This window comes from Erigeron canadensis, chromosome 4 (assembly GCF_010389155.1).
Source record: "Erigeron canadensis isolate Cc75 chromosome 4, C_canadensis_v1, whole genome shotgun sequence".
In the NCBI taxonomy this organism is placed as follows: domain Eukaryota; kingdom Viridiplantae; phylum Streptophyta; class Magnoliopsida; order Asterales; family Asteraceae; genus Erigeron; species Erigeron canadensis.
The window spans coordinates 25581537-25602218 of NC_057764.1; the positions used below are offsets into that span (position 1 = coordinate 25581537).

A 20682-nucleotide genomic window follows, 5' to 3' on the forward strand; every position below is an offset into this window, starting at 1 on the left:
TATTTAACTTTGATCAATATTCTTTCATTATATTTAATTTTGATCTTGTCACATGGATTGATTTTCATTTCAAGTCTATCGTTAGACATACAAATTAGACACAATAATCATTTTTCTTATTGATAAAATGATTTTTTTTAAATGAATCTAGATTTTCTTATTAAAAAAAAAAGTTTGAAATGAATCTAGATAATGATGGATAATCTTTGCTAAACCGTACTAAAAGGCTATTAATCAAAATCGATAAATGCGCCGTCTTATCAGTACGAAACTGTACGGATTAATTAATTTACTGGCCTAGTCGGTTGCCGGGGTAATCATCTCCACGCGCAACGCATTTTTCCAATTCCACGTACATATATAATACTCTCCATGTTTACCCATTTGAAGTGGGTCCTACAAAAGTTATCATTATTTGATCGAATAATAAAATAATAAAATATTCAACGTGTTTACATTCTCATGGTTAATTTCAAAAATCAAAATATCTACGCGCATAGATCCAAGATAAAGGACCAGCCTAACTCAACTTCATCTATATATACGAACATAATACCTGTTCATTACGATAGAATTTTATACATTGGTTACAGAGTGTGCTTTCACGACAACAAAGTTGTGACTTTATTTGGCTGTCATTTTGTTTTAGGAATGACAATATATTATAAGGGTAAATATGATATCTTAGTGTTTTAGTGTGAGAAAGGGCATTTTTGAAACCATAAATATACTGAAAGGAATTTTTTGAAAAAAAAAATGCTTAATGTCTTAATTCAATTCTTTTTATAAGGGGTTAAAGATAAAGAAAGATGGTGTAATGTGTGAGGGACATTTTGGGAACCATAAATATGCTGAAAGGGCCTTTTTAGGAACAAAAAATATGCTTAATATTTTAATTCAATTGGTTAAAAATACTTCTATATTTATATTATATTATAAAAAGAATAGTTTTATTTTGAAAGTTTAATGGGAAAAATATCCAAAATAACCTTAATGATTATATTACACTATTAATCATTTATCTTTTAAAATATCTACATAAACTCTTTACATCAATTAATTTTACATCAATTATCTACACCAGTCGACGACGCCTCTACTACAAACAGTCGTCCCCTACCACCACATTGTCGTCATCACGAACATCGTCGCATCGCGTAGGTAACGTGCTAGTAACAATAAAGTTAAACGTATTAAAAATTAGGAAAACTATAATATATCACAATTTTTTATGAACATTACACAATGGACTAGTCACATATTCACACGATGCGACAGTACAATAAACAGGTGGTGGTGATGGTGGCAGCGATAGCAATATGATTATTAATGTAATCAATGAAAATGAGATAATGTAATATTTTAAGGGTTGAATAATATATGCTGTAAATAATTTCATTAAAAATGTTATCGATAATTAGATATTATAGATAAAGATATTCAAATTAATGAATATAGAAAAATGCTAATTTGGATTTATCAAGTTCTTTTTTGAGATAATAAAATGCTTTATAATAAGATAGTATAAATAAGTTATATGGTTGTAAAGTTGTACATCGCAATAATATATATTTGTTAAACATCCATAAAAAATAATACAAATATCACTTCTCTATTAAAATTTACATAGTATTATGGGTTGTGTCTAAGTTTCGTGTTGTATGCTTTATACTCTTTAGGTGAGAAAGGTACATGCGCGTTGCGGTGGTGATAAAGGTGATGGCGGGGTGGATATGTAGTGCCAGTGACGGTGATGGGGTGATCTACCTGACGAGCTCCACCCACGGATTTAAAAATTCGTCGCAGGTATATCGAATAACCTCTCTAATGAAAGAACATGATATTCTAAGAACACCCATATAGTTTTTATAATTTATCGATGTACGGTTTTTGAGATAAAAGATTTTGAATGAATTAGAGGAATAAAATAATTTATGAAGGAAAAATAAAGAAAATGAGTGATTGATATTAAGGAGAAAGAAAGGGTATTATAGTTATTTTAGATAAACTAGCATGGCACCCGCGTGTTGCAACAGATACCATTAATGGCTGCAAATGAAAGAAAGAGAGGTAGATATTGAGAGAAGATTGTGTTTATGAATGACTACAAATGAAAAAAAAAAGTTATTTTTGTAGATAAGGGTATTTTAAACAATTCCTCTTGAGTAACTATCAGCAAGGTGTATTTTCTTTATTAAGTAACGAGCATGGTACTTACGGGTTGCGGCGGATACCATGAACAGGGTTTCTCATGTCACAATCACTTTGTTTTTTACTCATGATTTTTGGAAAAGTTAGAGAGAGAAAGAGAATGATGGTGGTGTTTGTCATAGCCAGAGGCGGATGTAGGATTTTCATATACAAGGGGCACGATGACAAAGGTGGTAACACGAATGCGATAAGTTATTGGCAGATTCGGTTACGATATTTTTTATGCCCCGAACAAATTTTTTTGAAAATGCCCCTATAAATTTTTGTTAACGAAAAACACACTTAAATTTTTTAGAGATTTACAACCATGTTAAACTAGATGGATCATCCTCACGTTGATTTCCCATTATATAGGTATTGTTTTGAATCAACACTATTTGAATTGAACTCCATGATATTATTTTTCATGAACTCATGAAATAAATACTCATTTTATATTTTTAAAATATGACTACTGAACTTAACTTAAGGTTGTAATTAAAATGCTTATGTTTATTAAATATAAATAAGTGTTTAAATTTTACTTTTCACAAAATGATATAGATAAATTTTAAGTCAGTTTTACCCTTATCAAAGGTAGAGAGGTTGAGATGTAGACAGCCTTACCCCTACCAAAGGTAGAGAGGCTGCTTCCATGTTCTACCATAGGTAGAAAAGGCCCTCCAGCCTTGCTGGGCATAAGGATCGAACCCTTGACCTCTGTCTCCAGAGGCAAGAGCTCCAACCAATGATCCAACCCAGCTGGTTTTAGACACAAAAGGCCCACTTTTAGACACAAACTAAATTAATAATGTAAAATAAATTGATACGGAGTATATACTTTTGCATTTGGTTAAGGAAACGAAGGTATCTCAAATTTCATGTGGGGGCATTTTGGTAAATTATTGAACTTTCATGCTTATTGAGAGAAGAACTGTACGTAATATCAATTGTCGGGCTACGAGTTATAGGGGGCATTTCCCCCCTGTAGTTTACTATTACATCTGCCCCTGGTCATAGTTATAGAATATGGAAGAAAAAGGGTGAGGAATAACTGTTGTGTAAGGGTAAATAAGTAAATTCGTATGTCCTCAAAATTTTAAACTTTCAACACAATCCAATAATTTTTATAAGGGAGTATAGATCTAAAATAGATAGGAGATACATTTTGGAGAAATAAATGTTAAAAATTAAAATGTTAAATAAGAATTATTTACTTTATAATATAGTATATAAATATAGATATATGTTAGTTTCAGTTTCTAAATCCTAAAGCTTGTACAAGGTAATAAAAGAGGTATTGAATGAATTGAGTCAAATATAGATAAACCTATGCTCTCTTGTCCCACTAAATTTGTTCATTTTTAAATTTTAAAGTCAATTTTTATTAACTTTGATCATAAATATTTTTATTTGTATTATATAATAGTTAATGAAAGTTATATTAATAAAACATACATCTAAAACACAATCAATTCATATAACTTTCATCAAATATTATATAACACAAACAAAATTATTTATGATCAAAGTTCATAAAGTTTGACTTTGAAAATTTAAAAGTGGATAAGTTTAATAAAACATAAATAATATTTTTAAAAAATACAAAATCGTTCATAATATACGGACCCAAGACTAGACACTTTATTTTGACCAATTAGATACATAAAAAAAAATAAAATAATAAATGGTCTAATTTATTGAAAACCCAACATTTTACTCTATTGAAAGAAAGCATCTTATTTTTCAATTAATTAAATTTTATAACCTTTACATTTTTAATATTTTATAGAAACAACAAACCTATATTCAATTTTTTTTTATATAATGTTTTTTATAACTCCATAAATCTCATAATAAAAAACTAAAAACTATACAATTTTTAAAAATCTTCATATCTTTTTTATAACACAAAAAAGATCTCACTGAAACATCTTTGTATATTTTGGTTATGTAATTTTTCTTTCTGTAACGCTATTTTTATAAGTTTGATTGTGTTAAAGATATATCAACAAAGTCCAGACCTTAAATTTGTTTATGTTGTTGAATTTTATATTCTATACATAATAATGATGATACATAACAAGGGGTTAGGTATTGTAATTGTAAAACAAGTATTAAAGTTCTTGACCCTTAGATCACAAAGATTCACAAAGCAATTGATGCACAATAATTTTCATGATGCACGATGATTTTCAGTGGAAAGAAACTTATTGTTTTATTTATTTTACTTTAATATTTATTTTATTTTACCTAAATGTTAATATATCATTGAGATATTTATAATAATCTCTTAGAATTAGTACAATATATTATTAGTATATGCGAACCATTAATATTAAATATGTATGATTAATAACTTTTATTGAAGACAATACTATTTGTTAAGTAGGGTTTAGTGCGCCGAAATGTAATAAACTATGCCCAAAAAGTTATAGTGTGCACGAACTAAGTCCGACCTTTATTTTATGTACGAACTTGTAAAAAATGATTATATCATGCAAAATGCATACGTGGCAACTCATATTAGCTACGTGACACCCTATATCAGCTGCCACGTACATGCAAGTTTTTGATTGGGCGACCATGCTTTTTGCATGATCTAAACATTTTTTTACTAAGTTTGTGCTTAAGATAAATGTCAGACTTAGTTCATGCACACTATAATTTTTTGGACATAGTTAGTTACATTTTGACGCACTAGTATAATAAAATCACAACATAATTTTACTTTATGAAGTTCGTGTGTTAACAGTGGACTAAATCTAAATCTAGTTAATAAGATAAAATACCATTATGTCAAATGCCTAATTGCCTTAAGTATTTAACCATATTGCACGTCCGATGCACCCTACCCAAACTACACACTGACACGTACATATAACGACATTGACATGCACCATCCTATTCATATATCAGACACTTGCATAAAGAAATTATTCACGTATGTGTTGAGACGCATCATAACTTTAGCCCATTCATGACCAATAATATATTGACCCCAAAATCAAAGGTTGATGTGTGAAATACCACATCTAATTAATATATATATATATAGGTTTTAAGTAAAATAAAACAAGTATTAAAATAAAACAAATAAAACAATATGTTTTTGTTCACTAAAAATCATTGTACATCATGAAAATCATCGTGCATCAATTGTTTCATGAATCTTTGTGCATCAATTTAACCATGATCTAAAGGTCAAGATCTTATTTTATTTGTTTCATTTTAATACTTGTTTTACAATACCCAACCTCTCTCTCTCTATATATATATATATACACATACTAAATTAAACATACATGTTGTGCGGTACTAAAAACATAAATAAAAAATATATACAATCAGTGGCGGAGCCAGGATTTCGGATAAGGGTATGCCAAATTTTTATTAAACACAAACAAGTACCAAAAATACTTATTATATCAAAATGTGTGACCTTTGAAATAAAGCAGTTCATTTCAGTTACATAGTATGTGCTCTCTAATCATTAAAGTCATCTAAAATTGCGTCTAAACTAAGAGTGTTAACCCTCCGTGTGGTACTCTACAAACCACAAAGTAATGGAAAATATTAGCATTTTGTAGGATAGTTCAGTGTTACATAATTATGATATAATTAGTGATTAATCTCATAAATATCCATAGATCATAATCCATCTATTTTAGTAGACACAATATATATCTATGTCTAAATTACTTCACGACAAATAGATTATAATTTACTAGATTAAATCTATGCAAACGCATGGTGAATAGTTCTTATTAAAATCTTTTAAAAATAATTAATGCACTTTCCAAAATTAAAAATTTATTGAAATTAAATAAAATATTGGATTTTTTTAATGACTAAAAAGTAAAATTAAAATCTTATAAAATTCAGAAGATTGAAAGAAATAAAGTTCACTATATCATTATTAATTCAATCCCAAATAATACGATATAATCAATATATAATTATTACTCTATGTAAATTAAATAAGTACATGACTAAGTTTGAATTTTGAAAGTTTTTTTCATTGTATCCCAAAATAGTAGATTTGACTAAGTATAATCTTTTTTATATATATAATTATATCCCAAAATACAAAAAAAAGGAAAAAATGACACATAAACTAAAAACGTATTTGACACTTAAATACTTAAGTCACATTAGCCCTAAATTATCCACATTAAATATAATTTTGTTTAACTATAGATACATATTAATTATATAAATATTAAATAAGAGAACGCTTTTTCAATACAACATTATGTTTCCTAGGGTTATAACCTTAATCATGGTGATCGATGTCATAAAAAATAGGGTTATTTACTGAAATGGTACTTGATATGTCGTATTTTATACCCATTTCCTACGGTTTATATAGTTAAGTTAGCATGTTTAATGAGTCGTTTTATATACATTTGTTGCGTTTATGGTATCTGTTAGTGTTTCAGGTTAGTAGCAGATACTTGAGCGTATTTTGGAAGAAAACGACATTCTTGGGGTGAAATAAGTGGTTACGGATGATTTCCGGGTCGTTTGGATGAAGTTTGGTAAAAGTCAACGAAAGTCAAATCTGGAGCTAGGAGAGCTGCGCAGCAGCTTAAAAGCTGCGCAGCAGCTACAAAACAGAAAGCTCAAGCTGCGCAGCAGCTTAAAAGCTGCGCAGCAGTTGTAGAACAGTGGACTCAAGCTGCGCAGCAGCTTAGTAAGCTGCGCAGCAGCTTGCCTAGTGAATTTCCAGCGAAGTCAATGAAAGTCAAACGGTCAACCGCGGTCAGAGGGGAGCTGCGCAGCAGCTTATAAGCTGCGCAGCAGCTTATGTCGACACCTGCACAACTATTTTGGGAAACATATAAATAGCTTGTTTTTCACCCCAAAACCCTATGTTATGTTTTCCAGCCGTTTCAAGTACATTTTTAGGAGACTTTTGATCAGATTTCTCATTTTTGAAGATTGATATTACAATTGGATTATCCTCGTTATTTCCGTTCAATCCTTTGTACTAGGTAACGATGAATTCCTTCATTTTGTTTTGTTATTTGTATTTCAATATGAGTGGCTAATCACCTTTTCATTCATCTTGATGGAGTGAGACATTATGTGGGGATTGCACAATATTTATTAATTCAAGTGATTTGATTTAACATTTTGTCGTGAACTTAATCTATTAATTCTTTGTTATTCAATTATTGATTGCGGATAATTTGTGCTTGTTTCTTAGTGACGACTAGGATTTGGGTACAAGTTATTTTGATTGTTTTGCTAGAAGCAATTGGTTCTATGACGGGTACGGTAGGGGGCAGTGAATATTTGATAAGAATTGACGGATTGACGGTTGGGTACAATCGATTAGGCAAAATTGTTATCTGAAATGATCAAAACAATTGTTTAACTAGGGAAATTATAAAAAGGCGTCGTGGGGTACCGGTCTTAATAACGAACCTAGTTTATATAAGAGAGTCGAATAAGTAGTTAACTTAACGGGTACGGAGTTAACGATTAATTTGAGTCTCGGTCATTAAATCACTAAATTGAATTTGAACTTCATCAAATGTGCAATCCTAACATTCTGTTGAGCGAAATCAAGATGGGTGACTTTTAAATTTTTGTTATAAACTATAAACTCTTTTTCGATTAATCCTGTGGGATTACTAATTTCCAACTGACTATTTGCATCGTGGCAATTCGGCCACGAAAACCCCCCATTTTACTTGAATCATTGAACGTCTTTACAAATGCTTGTTTAAGTCCTTGCGAACGATCTCGGCTTACCAGTTATTCACTATACTGCATACGATCAGGTACACTGCCTGTGAGTGTGTAGTAATCAGAATTAATCGGTAAATCGTGTTATAAATTTAAAGCTAGATTTCGCACATCAGTACTTGGACTATCCACAATATTACTGGTTTCATACCTATAACTTTAAAATTACTCTCATCATACCTCAACTCATCAATTTTTCACTCGGACGATACCTGACTTGACGGGCGTCAGTTTGGCCGTTAAGTTGGGGTATGACTACCGTAAATTTTAAAGTTTTAGGTATGAAACCAGTAATATGGTGGATAGTCCAGATATCACTTATGTAATTATTATTATTATTATTATTATTATTATTATGGTTGTTGTTGTTGTTGTTTTTTAATTACACAAAGTATATTGATATTTTTTTTTGTAAATATTTATATTTATTTTATAAAAGAATATTTTATTTTTATAAAAAAATTATTGTAAATATTTAATTTTTTATTAAAAACTATTGATATTTCAAAAACTATTATTTATAAAATTTATTTTTTAATAAAATAATATTTTCTTTTATAAAAGATCATTTTTAGTACAAAGTTTTTATTTTTATAAAAAGATATTTTTCAATTTTCTTTTTTAAAAGGGTGAACCAGAAAGAATATCATAATTTCTTGTATTGCATTAGTTACTGTACAACTACTATGTAAGGATTGAATCAGCTCAAAACAGATTTAATCAACTCCATGTGGTGGTATCCATTCAAGACTTCACGTTCATTGATTAATGATTTCTATAAAATTAATGTACTGCTTCCAATTTACTTATTTTTTTTAAATAAATAAATATGAAATAAATAAAATCATCATGGATCTATAATGTGATTGATTAATAGTTTTTAATAAAAAAAACTAAATATTTACAATATTTTTTATAAAAATAAAGTATTCTTTTATAAAATAAAAGTAAATATTTACAAAAAGTATCAATGCACTTTTTAAAATTATTTATTCCTAAATAATACTTTGTGTAATTAAAACAACAACAACAATAGCTATAATAATAATAACAATAATAATAATAACAACAACAACAACAACAACAACAACAACAACAACAACAACAACAATAATAATAGTGAAAACATCACTTCCATTATAAATTAATAGGATTTACAAGAAATTATAGTAATAATAATAATAATAATAATAATAATAATAATAATAATAATAATAGTTAATTACATAAATGACACCTGGACTATCCACTATATTACTGGTTTTATACCTAAAACTTTAAAATTTACCGTAGTCATACCCCAACTTAACGGCCAAACTGACGCCCGTCAGGTCAGGTATCGTCGGTGTGGAGAGTTGATAAGTTGGGGTATGATGAGAGTAATTTTAAAGTTATAGGTATGAAATCAGTAATATGATGGATAGTCCAGGTACCATTTCAGTAAATAACCCTAAAAAATAAAGAAAATTAAAAGATAAGAGTAATTTGAATATGAATATAAAACAACTGTAAACAAATAATAAAAATAATCTATAATGATCTCTATATATATAATAGTAATAACAATATACCCAATTCAGCGAAGAAAGAAATCTTTTAAAAGACTATTATAATAATAATAATAATAATAATAATAATAATAATAATAAAATCTTTGTATTTATGGATGACAAATACAAATAACAAAAATAGTGATACAAAGTCTATTAATATAACACTAGCTAATCAACTCGGGTTCAACCCGGGCATTTTAACTAAAATTTTAAAAGCAAAAAAAATCTTAAAAAGTGTATATAATTTTTGTTATTGATGTATTATAACTCGGCTTGGAGATATTAAATTGATTAAAACAATAATTTATATATATTACTCCGTAGTACCTATTCCATTAATAAAACAAAAAAAGACATTTCAAAATATTATATTAAAAAGAATTTACTATATTTCTAATAAAAGAATAAATTTGTAGACATCATAAATAAAACAAAACATTTTGAAAATATTTAATAGGTTATTTATCTTTAAAAAGATTATTAATTAAATATGATATCATAAATATAATAAAAATATTTTGAAGAAATTTGTAGACATGACATATCATAATTGTTTTTCTAAAAATATTTTAAAAAACAATCCTACTTTATTATATATAAAGATGTCTATGTTATTAAAGATTTGCATAACTTATTATATATTAAATTAAAATTTTAATAATTTCTAAAATTATATGAGCATCCTAAAGACCTAAACTCAAGATTTGCACAACTTTCATATTTTAATAAATTCTAACGGAATGTGAGCAGAAACTTTTTTTATTAATTAATTATGATTAGGATTGATTATTATTAGAGATAATATATAAATATTAAATGGCATGACAACTTAAAATTAGAAAATTAATGAAATAATGACAAATCATAAAAAATTTTACATGACATTCTCCCATAAATATCAACTAAGCAAAAATCTATCATCTCTTAGTTATATAAAAAGATTACTCCCAATTGTAATTTGTATTTTACAATTAACCTTATCAAATTGGGTTAAAAGAAATATATGGTGGGCCAAAACTTCTTACCACACAAAACTACACATAAAATAGTATATATATGGTTCGTTGCTTATTGGGGGTGGGCCTTGGCCAACCTCACCCCCAATATACCTCCGCCACTGTATACAATAACCGATAGTTACATTATTATTCATAATTTACGATTGATTACGACTGATTTAAATAATAACATTATAGTTTATAAATATATAATATACGTTATGACTAATGAAACATATATATTTATAAATCATAAAAATCTTTTTTTGATATATATTTATGAAATATAATATAATAAATATTTTTTGGAAAAATAAACATAAAATAATAAACAATCTCATCTGAATTTTTTTTTAATTATCATTGAATTAATAAAAATAACATATTATAATGTATATAAACATCTTTGTATATATATAGAAAATAGAAAAATAAATACTAATATTTAAGATTAAGATTGATGATTACGATTATAATTATGATTAAAATCATGCATGGCAAAATAAGTATAACAATTCAATAGAAAAAATGACAACTCATTAAAAATATAATGCGACAAAAATCTAAAAATGTGACCTAGGAAAAAACATATTCTCTCTTAACTATATAGAAAAATAATAATAAAAAAATAATAACAATAATAATAAAAATAAATATTTAAAAATTAAGAAAAACATATATAACAATAAAAATATATAAATAAAAATATAATATAAATACATAAATAAAACAAAAATTGAAGAGAAAGTGATATATAGTTAAGTAAAATATGGCATGACAATTATATTGATTAGTATTTACTTATTGTTAAGTTTTTTATTGATTAGGATTAAGATGTGATGAGTTGAAAAATAATTAATAGGAAAATCAAATGAGAAAAAAACATAAAAAGTTGACACATGAAAAAAAATATAGTATAATAATTTGTCAAAATATAAGTTAGCCACGTAAGCTCTAACATATCCTTTATTAGATAAATAAGATAGTTGGTCGCTAAATATATAACCACTAACTAACTTATACGCTGTTAAAAAAAATTCGATCAAAAATATGACAGATACGCCTTATTCATTAAGTAATTATCAATAATAATAATATTAATTAACATAACTTTATGATGAAATTATGTATTGATATTGGGCCTTGGCCTAGTTATGGATGATTAACACAATTTTTTGTCTACTGCCCACTATTATTGATATTTATACATATACATATATATCCACCATTGGAGCCGACTTGTCATCGTACATTGTTTCAATGTTTAGTTTTTATTTTTATTTATTATTAATTAATAATGATTAGGAATACTTAAAATTAAGAAATTAGTAATGAAAATTACATCTAATGAAAAATCTTACATGAAATTCTCTCTTAATTGTCAACTAAGCAAAAAACTATCATCTCTTAGTTATATAAAGCAAATGGTAAGATTCATGTGAAAACTATTCATATATAAACAAAGGTAATTATATGTATAATTTGATAATTCATATGTGAACAAATATGTTAACATATATCATTCACCTACAAACATCAAGTTATAATATAGAAGTTCTTATGATTCTTTCAAATCAAATGGTTCTCACATGAACATTTCCATACACACACACACACACATATATATTGAAAAAGTGAATATAAGACTGTCCGATACATAAGCTTAGATGTGGAACCCTTCACACGCTAATTAATAATATTTGTTGAGTTTTAAATAAATCACATGGCCCCCATGAATATTATGGATTAAAAAAATAATATGTGAGTGTTTCACACCTAAGCTTAGGTACCTAACGGCCTTATATTCCCGTCCCTATATATATATATATTATATATATATAGGGGTTAAATTTTGTAAAACAGGTATTAAAGTAAAACAAATAGAACAAGATCTTGACCATTAAATCATGGTTAAATTGATGCACGAAGATTCATGATACAATTGATGCATGATGATTTTCATTATGCACGTTGATTTTCAGTTAAGAGATCCTATTATTTTATTTATTTTATTTTAATATTTGTTTTATTATATATATATATATATTATAAGATGGAAATATAAGACATTATGAGTTCTAGCGAGTGGCGAATCTAGTAGTTCGTATTATAGTATGCAATATCTACTTTAATACGTGTCTACGGTGTATTCTCTCTAATTTACACTATCTTTTTCTCAAACACCGAAAAATTAAGACTAGTATTTTCTTTGGAGAGTGTGCAAGTGCATTGTGCGCGCATACCCATATTTCTCTACAAATCTGACCCTGACATTCAAGTTTGGGCGTGGAATATTCAAATACTAATATTTTGAGTCTATAAAAGCATGGAAGCCTAATTATTTATTCATTAACAAAATCCATTAAAATTTAATATGTGAGAGGTTCCACACCTAAACATAAGTGTCAGATAACTTTATATCCACTTTATATATATATATTGTAATTCAAATCCGGTCTTTCGTGTTTATGATTCTTGGATTTTGAAGTTAGTTTGATGGTAGATGGTGTTATTTGAGGTACTTTCCAAGATCAATTCCTGGTTTAATTAACAACAAGTTTGTTGCAGGATTAACCATTAGGTTATTGGAGAAGTAACTAATATGTAAAATTTTGCTGGTAAGATATTAAGATCTTTTGATCGTGTTCAACAATAACAATTCGATCTATCATTGGAAGCATAAGATTTATTTGGGATCACAATATTAGTCGGGGTTTTATTTAGATCAATCCTTGACTTGAAAATGTATGACAAAGTTATGAACACTTATTAATTGCTAGCTATAGCTATTATATGATGTGTAAGAGTAAATATTTTTTACTTTTGTATAAAATAATGTTACTTTGTTTAAAACAATTTACATTCCCTTTTATAAGTTAAGTCATAGTCACATGAAACAGGTACGATGCAGGGTTTCTCGTTCGGTACACCTTGTACCAAAACGCGGTACGAAATCGTCCCGGACGAAGGCGAAATGTGATCCGAAATGGTAATATAAGCGTACCTGATTTGACGTATCAAGGCTGAAATTTGCGTTCCTTTTAGCTTCGGTTCGCCGTACCGTTTAATAGAAATCGACGTTCCGGCAAAGAGAAATCGTTTTTGATTTTTTTCTGGTGGGGGAGAAACTAGAAAGTGACAGAAGTAGAAAAGTAGCGACTGTAGTGCTGTACTCTTTTTTTTATTCAAAGTGGGAAAAGATATTTGTTGGTTTGATAAGGGAGTCGGCTTATATTGGGCCATAAAATACAATTTTCATATAGGCGGGACTCTGGAGTCTTTTATAGTTAGGTTTGTAAAAGTTATCTATATATATATTCACGTAACTCTGCTGCATAAAATATAATTCCTTCACAAATCCTTATTAAAGCATTCCGTTAATTAACAATTTTTAACAATGGCTTTTGGTTATTTATATGGGTTGCTATGGATTTTAGTATGAAAGTCTTTATTATATATGTTAGTTATTTATATATGTTGTACCAAGTTTACATACCGAAAAGGGTACGTCGTTTCGTGTACCGAATTGGCGTTCCGAATGAACCTACCCCCTCTTGTACCGGATTTTGGAAGCCTACGAACCGCGTATCCGTTTTTGTTCCGTTTACCGTATCGTACCGCGTTCCATGTGACTATGAGTTAAGTAAACTAATAATAACTATTTGTATTAATTATTTTAATAGAAAACACCCATGTGGATTTGTCTAAAATATCATTCTCACAAAATAAAACTCTCTGTTTTTCATTTGCAGTCATTCATACACACGTAACCCCCCTCTCTCTCATTTGCACTTTGTTAATGGTATCCGCTGTAATGTGCATATACCATGCTAGTTGATTTAATCCAATTGTCGAGATTTGTTACTAGTAAAGTTAGAAATAGTTTTAATGAAAATAACCTTAGAGGATTTTTTTTCTTGAAAGATGAATTTTGTTTGAAACTTCGTGTTGTGATTCGACAGTGGGAGGTCCAACATACATTATCTTAACCGGGTTCGTGCTAGGGAGCTCTCTCGAAATAGAAATGTCTATTTCAAATACCCGATGAGGGAAAACCCCATACTAATCCGTTCGTAAACACGATGATTAATAGGGATAAACTCTGCCCCCTAGCTTTGAACATGAGTATACCCAAGTCATGCCCTTATATAAGACTTTTCTATGTCCACCTCAAGGCTTGAACACAAGACCTCTTGAATAGTAAGATGTCCTTACAACCATTAAGCTAATGCTCTAGAACAACCTTAGAGGATATATTGCATGTGTATGTGTATATTACGTTGAGGTTAAATAAAGTTTAAATTGCAAAATAACTTTTAGTTACCTTCTTAACTAGCTTTTCTAATGGAAAATGAATTTTCCTGATTTACAAATATAAAAATTCTCTTAAATTATGGAACTAAGATTAGAAAATAAATTATTTGAAATCCACCTATCATATGTATATGATTTTAAAAAAATTTAAGACTATATGATTTTAAGAGATTAATAATTTTCTTTTCCTAATTCCTATGATTCCCATAACACAAATACAAACAAAAAGCGTGTGATTGTCACGCGGATCGTTACCACGCGTGGACAAAGAAGTACTCCCAAAAAAAGTAGCTCCCCACTAAACAAAGTCCACCCACCCGAAGCAAACACAACTAAGTAAAAAATCCCAAATACACACACAGTCACACACACACACATTTTCTATACGTATACATCTATACATACACACACATCTCTCTGTATCTATCTATATCTATATAGACATATATTTCACATTTTAGTGCCATGTTCGTCTCCACCACCACCACCATCTTCTAACCACAAATCACATAAACAAAATGAATAAGTAAGAGAAAACCCTAATTTTGACTTTTTATTACTTACCAAATACTATTATCTGTATCTATATAATATGGAAAGAAACAGAGGTGTGGTAGCGGCAGTTGTACTCTCCTTAATTTGCACTGTTTTCGCCGGAGATATTGTTCATCAAGATGATATTGCTCCTAAACGACCTGGCTGTGATAATAATTTTGTTCTGGTATTTACTTCAATTTTTATCACTATTTATATATATTTTACTAGTATTTGTTTATATTATTATTTTATTTTATGTTTTGCTTATGTGTCTTTTATTTTATTTTATTATATTGTTAGTATTATTATTGCTATTACTATTAATTTATGCAACTTGATTTTGGAATTTGATTTTCTTTTTTTTTTGTCAGTTTGCTAGATAGGATTTGTGATTTAAGGAATCAATCATATATTCATATTATTTCCTTTTTGATGTGATTTTTTTTGATGTGTTGGAGTTTAGTTGAATAATGATTTTTTTAATTATTATTATTATAATTTAAATGCAAATTAGTATATTAACTAGTAAGTAGCTTTTCATGGTAGAAAGTAGAGGTTAGGTTGATTTTAGGTGAAGTGTTATGTAAGAATATTTCGAGAAAATAGATATAGATTCTGTATGTATATCTTTAGGTGTTTTTCTATATGTGAATTATGAACCGAATTCTCTATTAGCTGGAACTTGGAAGGTGTCTGATTACTCGTTTTTTCTGTATGATTGACGGTTCAGAGGTTTACATTTTATGACGTTGTATATCTCGAGGCTTAAGTGCATTTGGAGGCCTTAAGTGAAATGTCGGTATAGAGAGTGCATAGGGAATATGTGCGGTCTCCACTTCAAAGAAGATCCAAGTGGTCAAGACTAAAGAATATTCTTCAGTTTTTCTGGTCTTAACATAATTACTAGAAATTAGACAATGTAGTCCGGTCAAGCATCCATGTTGAATGCTTTGTGTGCAGTCCAGTAGGCACTATGTATGCATTATTAGGTGCCACAACGTGGCTTAACACCGTGTGAATTCATGCAGCGTGGGACAGTTTGTTGTAGGTATCGAAGTAATTGAACTTAACACAAGATAGCTCCATTCCTTGATCTAGTTGTACGATACATAGTTAGAAAGCACATTCTGTAAACGTAGTGATTGTGGATCTTGAAGCAAAGTTCACTTCGTGAGCTATCCCTTGCCTTGAAATGTTACAAAGAATATACAGTGTTTCTGACTGTCCACATATGCTATATATGAATTCTGGGGTGAATTGCTTCTCCGTTATTTATGCAAATCAATCTTAAAACCCATATCTTTTTCTAATACAGTTTTTTTTTTTTTTTCTGAAAAACAGAAGTATATAACACAATTAACTTGATTAGCTGTTTTTCTTCCCCCCCCCCCCCCCCCCCCCCCCTTTTTTTTTAATCTGGACTAGAATCGGTTTGTATTATAAAGTCTCTTTTTATATTTTGCCTTTTGTTCTTTGTTGATTGTTGCCTAACAGGTAAAAGTTCCTACTTGGATTGGTGATAATGAAGAAGAAGAGTTTGTAGGTGTTGGTGCCCGATTTGGTCCTACATTGGAATCAAAGGAAAAGGATGCTAATAAAAGCAGAGTTGCCCTTGCAGACCCTCCCGATTGTTGTAGTACGCCTAAGAATAAGGTTCACTATTCTTCTTAATCTGCGCGTGTCTGTCTCCGTCTTTGTCTATCTATGCTCCGATACATGCGAGTGTTAGGTGTGAAGATGGTTATTAAAAGCTTTTTTAGTTTTCTACTTATATCAGAACTCAGCATTCGGAGGTCTTGTTGTCTGTAGCTTACCGGTGAAGTTATCCTGGTGCACCGAGGTAACTGCAGTTTTACGGCCAAGGCACGTGTTGCTGAAGCTGCAGGCGCTTCAGCAATCCTTATTATTAACAACCAAACAGGTACCGCTTTATACATGCCCTTTCCCTCTTTTTTCGCTGTATGTTCAAGGTTTATATGTAGATCTTTGCATGTAGAAGCTAACGTGATATCCTTCTACAGAACTCTTCAAGATGGTGTGCGAAGCAGATGAGTCTAGTGTGTATATTCACATCCCTGCTGTGATGCTTCCACAAGATGCTGGTGCGAGCTTGATAGAGGATCTCCAAAACAAATTAGATGGTACGTGTAATAATTTTGCATGCTTATAAATTGGCAGGCCCTTGTTTTTTGCCTGATATTTTGCGTGTATTGTTGGTAAGGTTGCACAGGACTTTTGCTAGAGGGTGATTGAGTGTGTCTAGTATAACCTGATTGTTGAATTCTTTTCCATTATTATTCAAGATGCACGTTTTTTTCTCAGTTTATGTGCAGCTATACTCTCCAAAACGCCCACTGGTTGACGTTGCAGAGGTGTTCTTGTGGCTTATGGCCGTTGGCACCATATTATGTGCATCCTACTGGTCTGCCTGGAGTGCTCGTGAAGCAGCTATTGAACAGGACAAAATATTAAAGGTTATCCTAAGCTTATGATTTGAAAGGTTTATCCTTTTTTCAGAACAAATGCTGACAATAGCTCTACCGAGGCTTAATAGTAATGTTCTGTCCAGGATGCTTCTGATGAATACTTGAATACAGAATCTTCTCGATCAAGTGGCGTGGTGGACATTAACACAACTTCTGCAGTTCTTTTTGTTGTGATCGCATCCTGTTTCTTGGTCATGCTGTACAAGTTGATGTCATACTGGTTTATTGAGGTTCTTGTTGTTCTCTTTGCCATTGGTGGTGCCGAGGTGCGTTTCCTCTCACACAACAAAGTGTTTAACATGTGATTGCTTTGATTACCCTGCTGTTGAACAATCAGCTTTGACTCTCTTTATATTTCAGGGTCTGCAAACTTGTTTGGTAGCTTTGTTGTCATGGTATGGAAGCTTCTTTTTTTTTTATGACTCGTGTATTTAGGATTTTAACTTTCTTGAGATACAAAACTATCAAATTTACATGGATCATAATGGCAGTATGGTATGATATTGATGCTTGCTTCTGTAATACTACCATTGGAAATATTATCTCCAGATAATGTTTTTTGATCACTATAGTTCTTTCTGCGTCAGTTACATGAAGTTTCGAAACCAGTAATTGCTTCTTGTCAGAATGTTTGTATAAGTCTCTAGTATGAGCTAACTATCAAATGTTGCAGTTTCAGATGCTTTGAACATGCCGCGGAGACTTTCTTCAAGGTTCCATTCTTTGGAGCTGTTTCCTATCTTACTCTGGCTGTTTCTCCATTCTGCATTGCATTTGCTGTTGTATGGGCAGTTTATCGCCGAATATCCTTTGCATGGATAGGTCAAGATATACTTGTAAGATCATTATTTTATCTTGAAACATAGATGATACAGAAGGTTTTAAAAATAGCTATCTGATTCGCGTATTACATTATTTTGTCTGAAAGAAATAGTATTAGGCTTCTATATAAGTTGGACGGAATTACTTCATTAAATCTGTTTTTTCTGCTGTTAAATCAGGGTATTGCGCTGATAATCACAGTAATCCAGATAATTCGAGTGCCCAACCTTAAGGTACATATCCAAATATATCGTCAGCTGTGTGTTTCTTCGATGTGGTTCCTGTGGTAAAATGCCGAATGGTCCTACCATTTACATACTATAACTATGTTTCTTTTGGTATTAGTTTAAACATAGTTTTTTCTTCAAAATGCCCAGGATACCCATAGGTTGGTTTGGTCCCTAATATAAGAATGTACCTTGAAATGAGATGAGATTTTTTTTTGGGTAAAAAATGAGATGAGATTTTGCCTGATGCACTTTAATTATCGTTGTTTCGTGATCAAATTAGGTGGGAACGGTTCTCCTCAGCTGTGCATTCTTGTATGACATTTTCTGGGTGTTTGTTTCCAAATGGTGGTTCCATGAAAGTGTGATGATAATGGTGAGGTTCTATGGCTGCTGCCCATCATTACAAACTCAATCTGTTTCCACTATCACCACATCATGATTTGTTTGTTCTTCTGAATATAGGTAGCTCGTGGTGATAAGAGTGGAGAGGATGGCATCCCGATGCTACTGAAAATCCCACGAATGTTTGATCCTTGGGGTGGCTATAGCATCATTGGATTTGGTGACATTATATTACCAGGGTTATTAGTAGCATTCTCTCTAAGGTTTGAATAATTAGTTCTTTTTGTTGGACTTCAATTCATTTAATGTTAATTGGTTCCTTTTGTTGGACCTCAATTCATTAAAAAGGTAGAGTCAAACAATAAATTTGCTTCGGGTTTGTTGTTAAGCTAAGTGATTTGACCCATTGGTGTGCGAATCAACACATTTCTAGGTCATTTTGGCTGATATTGCCTTTAGTGACTACAATTTTGTTACAGAATCATGGCTTTCTCCAGCAGATGAAACTGCTTTGACTTGATAAAGTCTGAGTACTTGAATATGTATCGAATACTTAAATTACCCTTGCACGAAGAGATCAATAGTGCAAATTTTAATTTGAAGTTAAAGGATAAATTTGCTATTTTTAAGATGGGTTAATAGTTATAACATCACTGTTTTTGCTTTTAGGTATGATTGGTTGTCAAACAAAAGACTTCGGGCCGGATACTTCTTATGGGCAATGATTGCTTATGGGTTAGGTACTGTGATCTGTAAAATTTATGTGCATGCTCTTTTGTTTCGTTTCTTGGTTCTGCTGTTTTGATAGCGGTGCTTTCTATGCAGGTCTGCTAATTACATATGTAGCTCTGAACCTGATGGATGGACATGGTCAACCTGCTTTGCTGTACATTGTTCCTTTCACAGTTGGTAATATTTTAACTCAAAATTTCTTCGCATCACAAAAATCAATTATCAACTACGACGATTCAAATAATCGACTCAAACTTGCAACTCTGAAAGAGAAACTTTGTCATGATGCTTTAAATTGTTCGAGTTTACAGGCACATTATTGGTGTTGGGGAAGAAACGAGGTGATTTGAGACATCTGTGGTCGAGAGGAGAACCAGACCGGCTTTGCCCACACGTCCAGCTTCAACCTTCGGAACAATAAAGTACTGTAAAGGATGATGTCTATAGTATGCAAATAAGTTGGTCCTTTTTAGAGAATATGCGATATCTTGAACAAAGATAGATTGAGAAACAGTATACTTAGTTTAGAAGACTTTGGTCTGCTTATTATTGTGATTAGTTCCTCTTTTCTTATATTCATACGCCAGCTCAATGTGTTTCCACAGCTGTCTGATTTAACCCGTGTTTACTATAGTGAATACTGATACTGTAACTCCTTTAAGACTTCCCTATCATGTCTAATGATTAGAAATTTCATTTGAGGGCGTGGACGTTCAAACAA

At 30.3% G+C, this 20682-nt stretch overlaps 1 protein-coding gene across 2 annotated transcripts; it reads left to right on the plus strand.

Moving 5' to 3' along the window:
• Nucleotides 1–15222: 15222 nt before the first annotated feature.
• On the plus strand, nucleotides 15223–20579 carry LOC122595512 (signal peptide peptidase-like 4). 2 transcript variants are annotated; one of them, XM_043767880.1, is made up of 14 exons: nucleotides 15223–15533; nucleotides 16844–17002; nucleotides 17159–17270; nucleotides 17371–17490; nucleotides 17672–17823; nucleotides 17919–18101; nucleotides 18196–18230; nucleotides 18509–18671; nucleotides 18837–18890; nucleotides 19168–19260; nucleotides 19350–19492; nucleotides 19899–19969; nucleotides 20055–20138; nucleotides 20273–20579. In XM_043767880.1, the coding sequence occupies exons 1-14, from the start codon at nucleotides 15405–15407 to the stop codon at nucleotides 20380–20382; spliced, it is 1608 nt and encodes a 535-aa protein (XP_043623815.1). In that variant the 5' UTR covers nucleotides 15223–15404; the 3' UTR covers nucleotides 20383–20579. The 2 variants fall into 2 exon arrangements, with proteins under 2 accessions (XP_043623815.1, XP_043623816.1); XM_043767881.1 differs by lacking the exon at nucleotides 15223–15533 and having other exon boundaries at nucleotides 16937–17002; nucleotides 17127–17270.
• The last annotated feature ends 103 nt before the right edge of the window (nucleotides 20580–20682 follow it).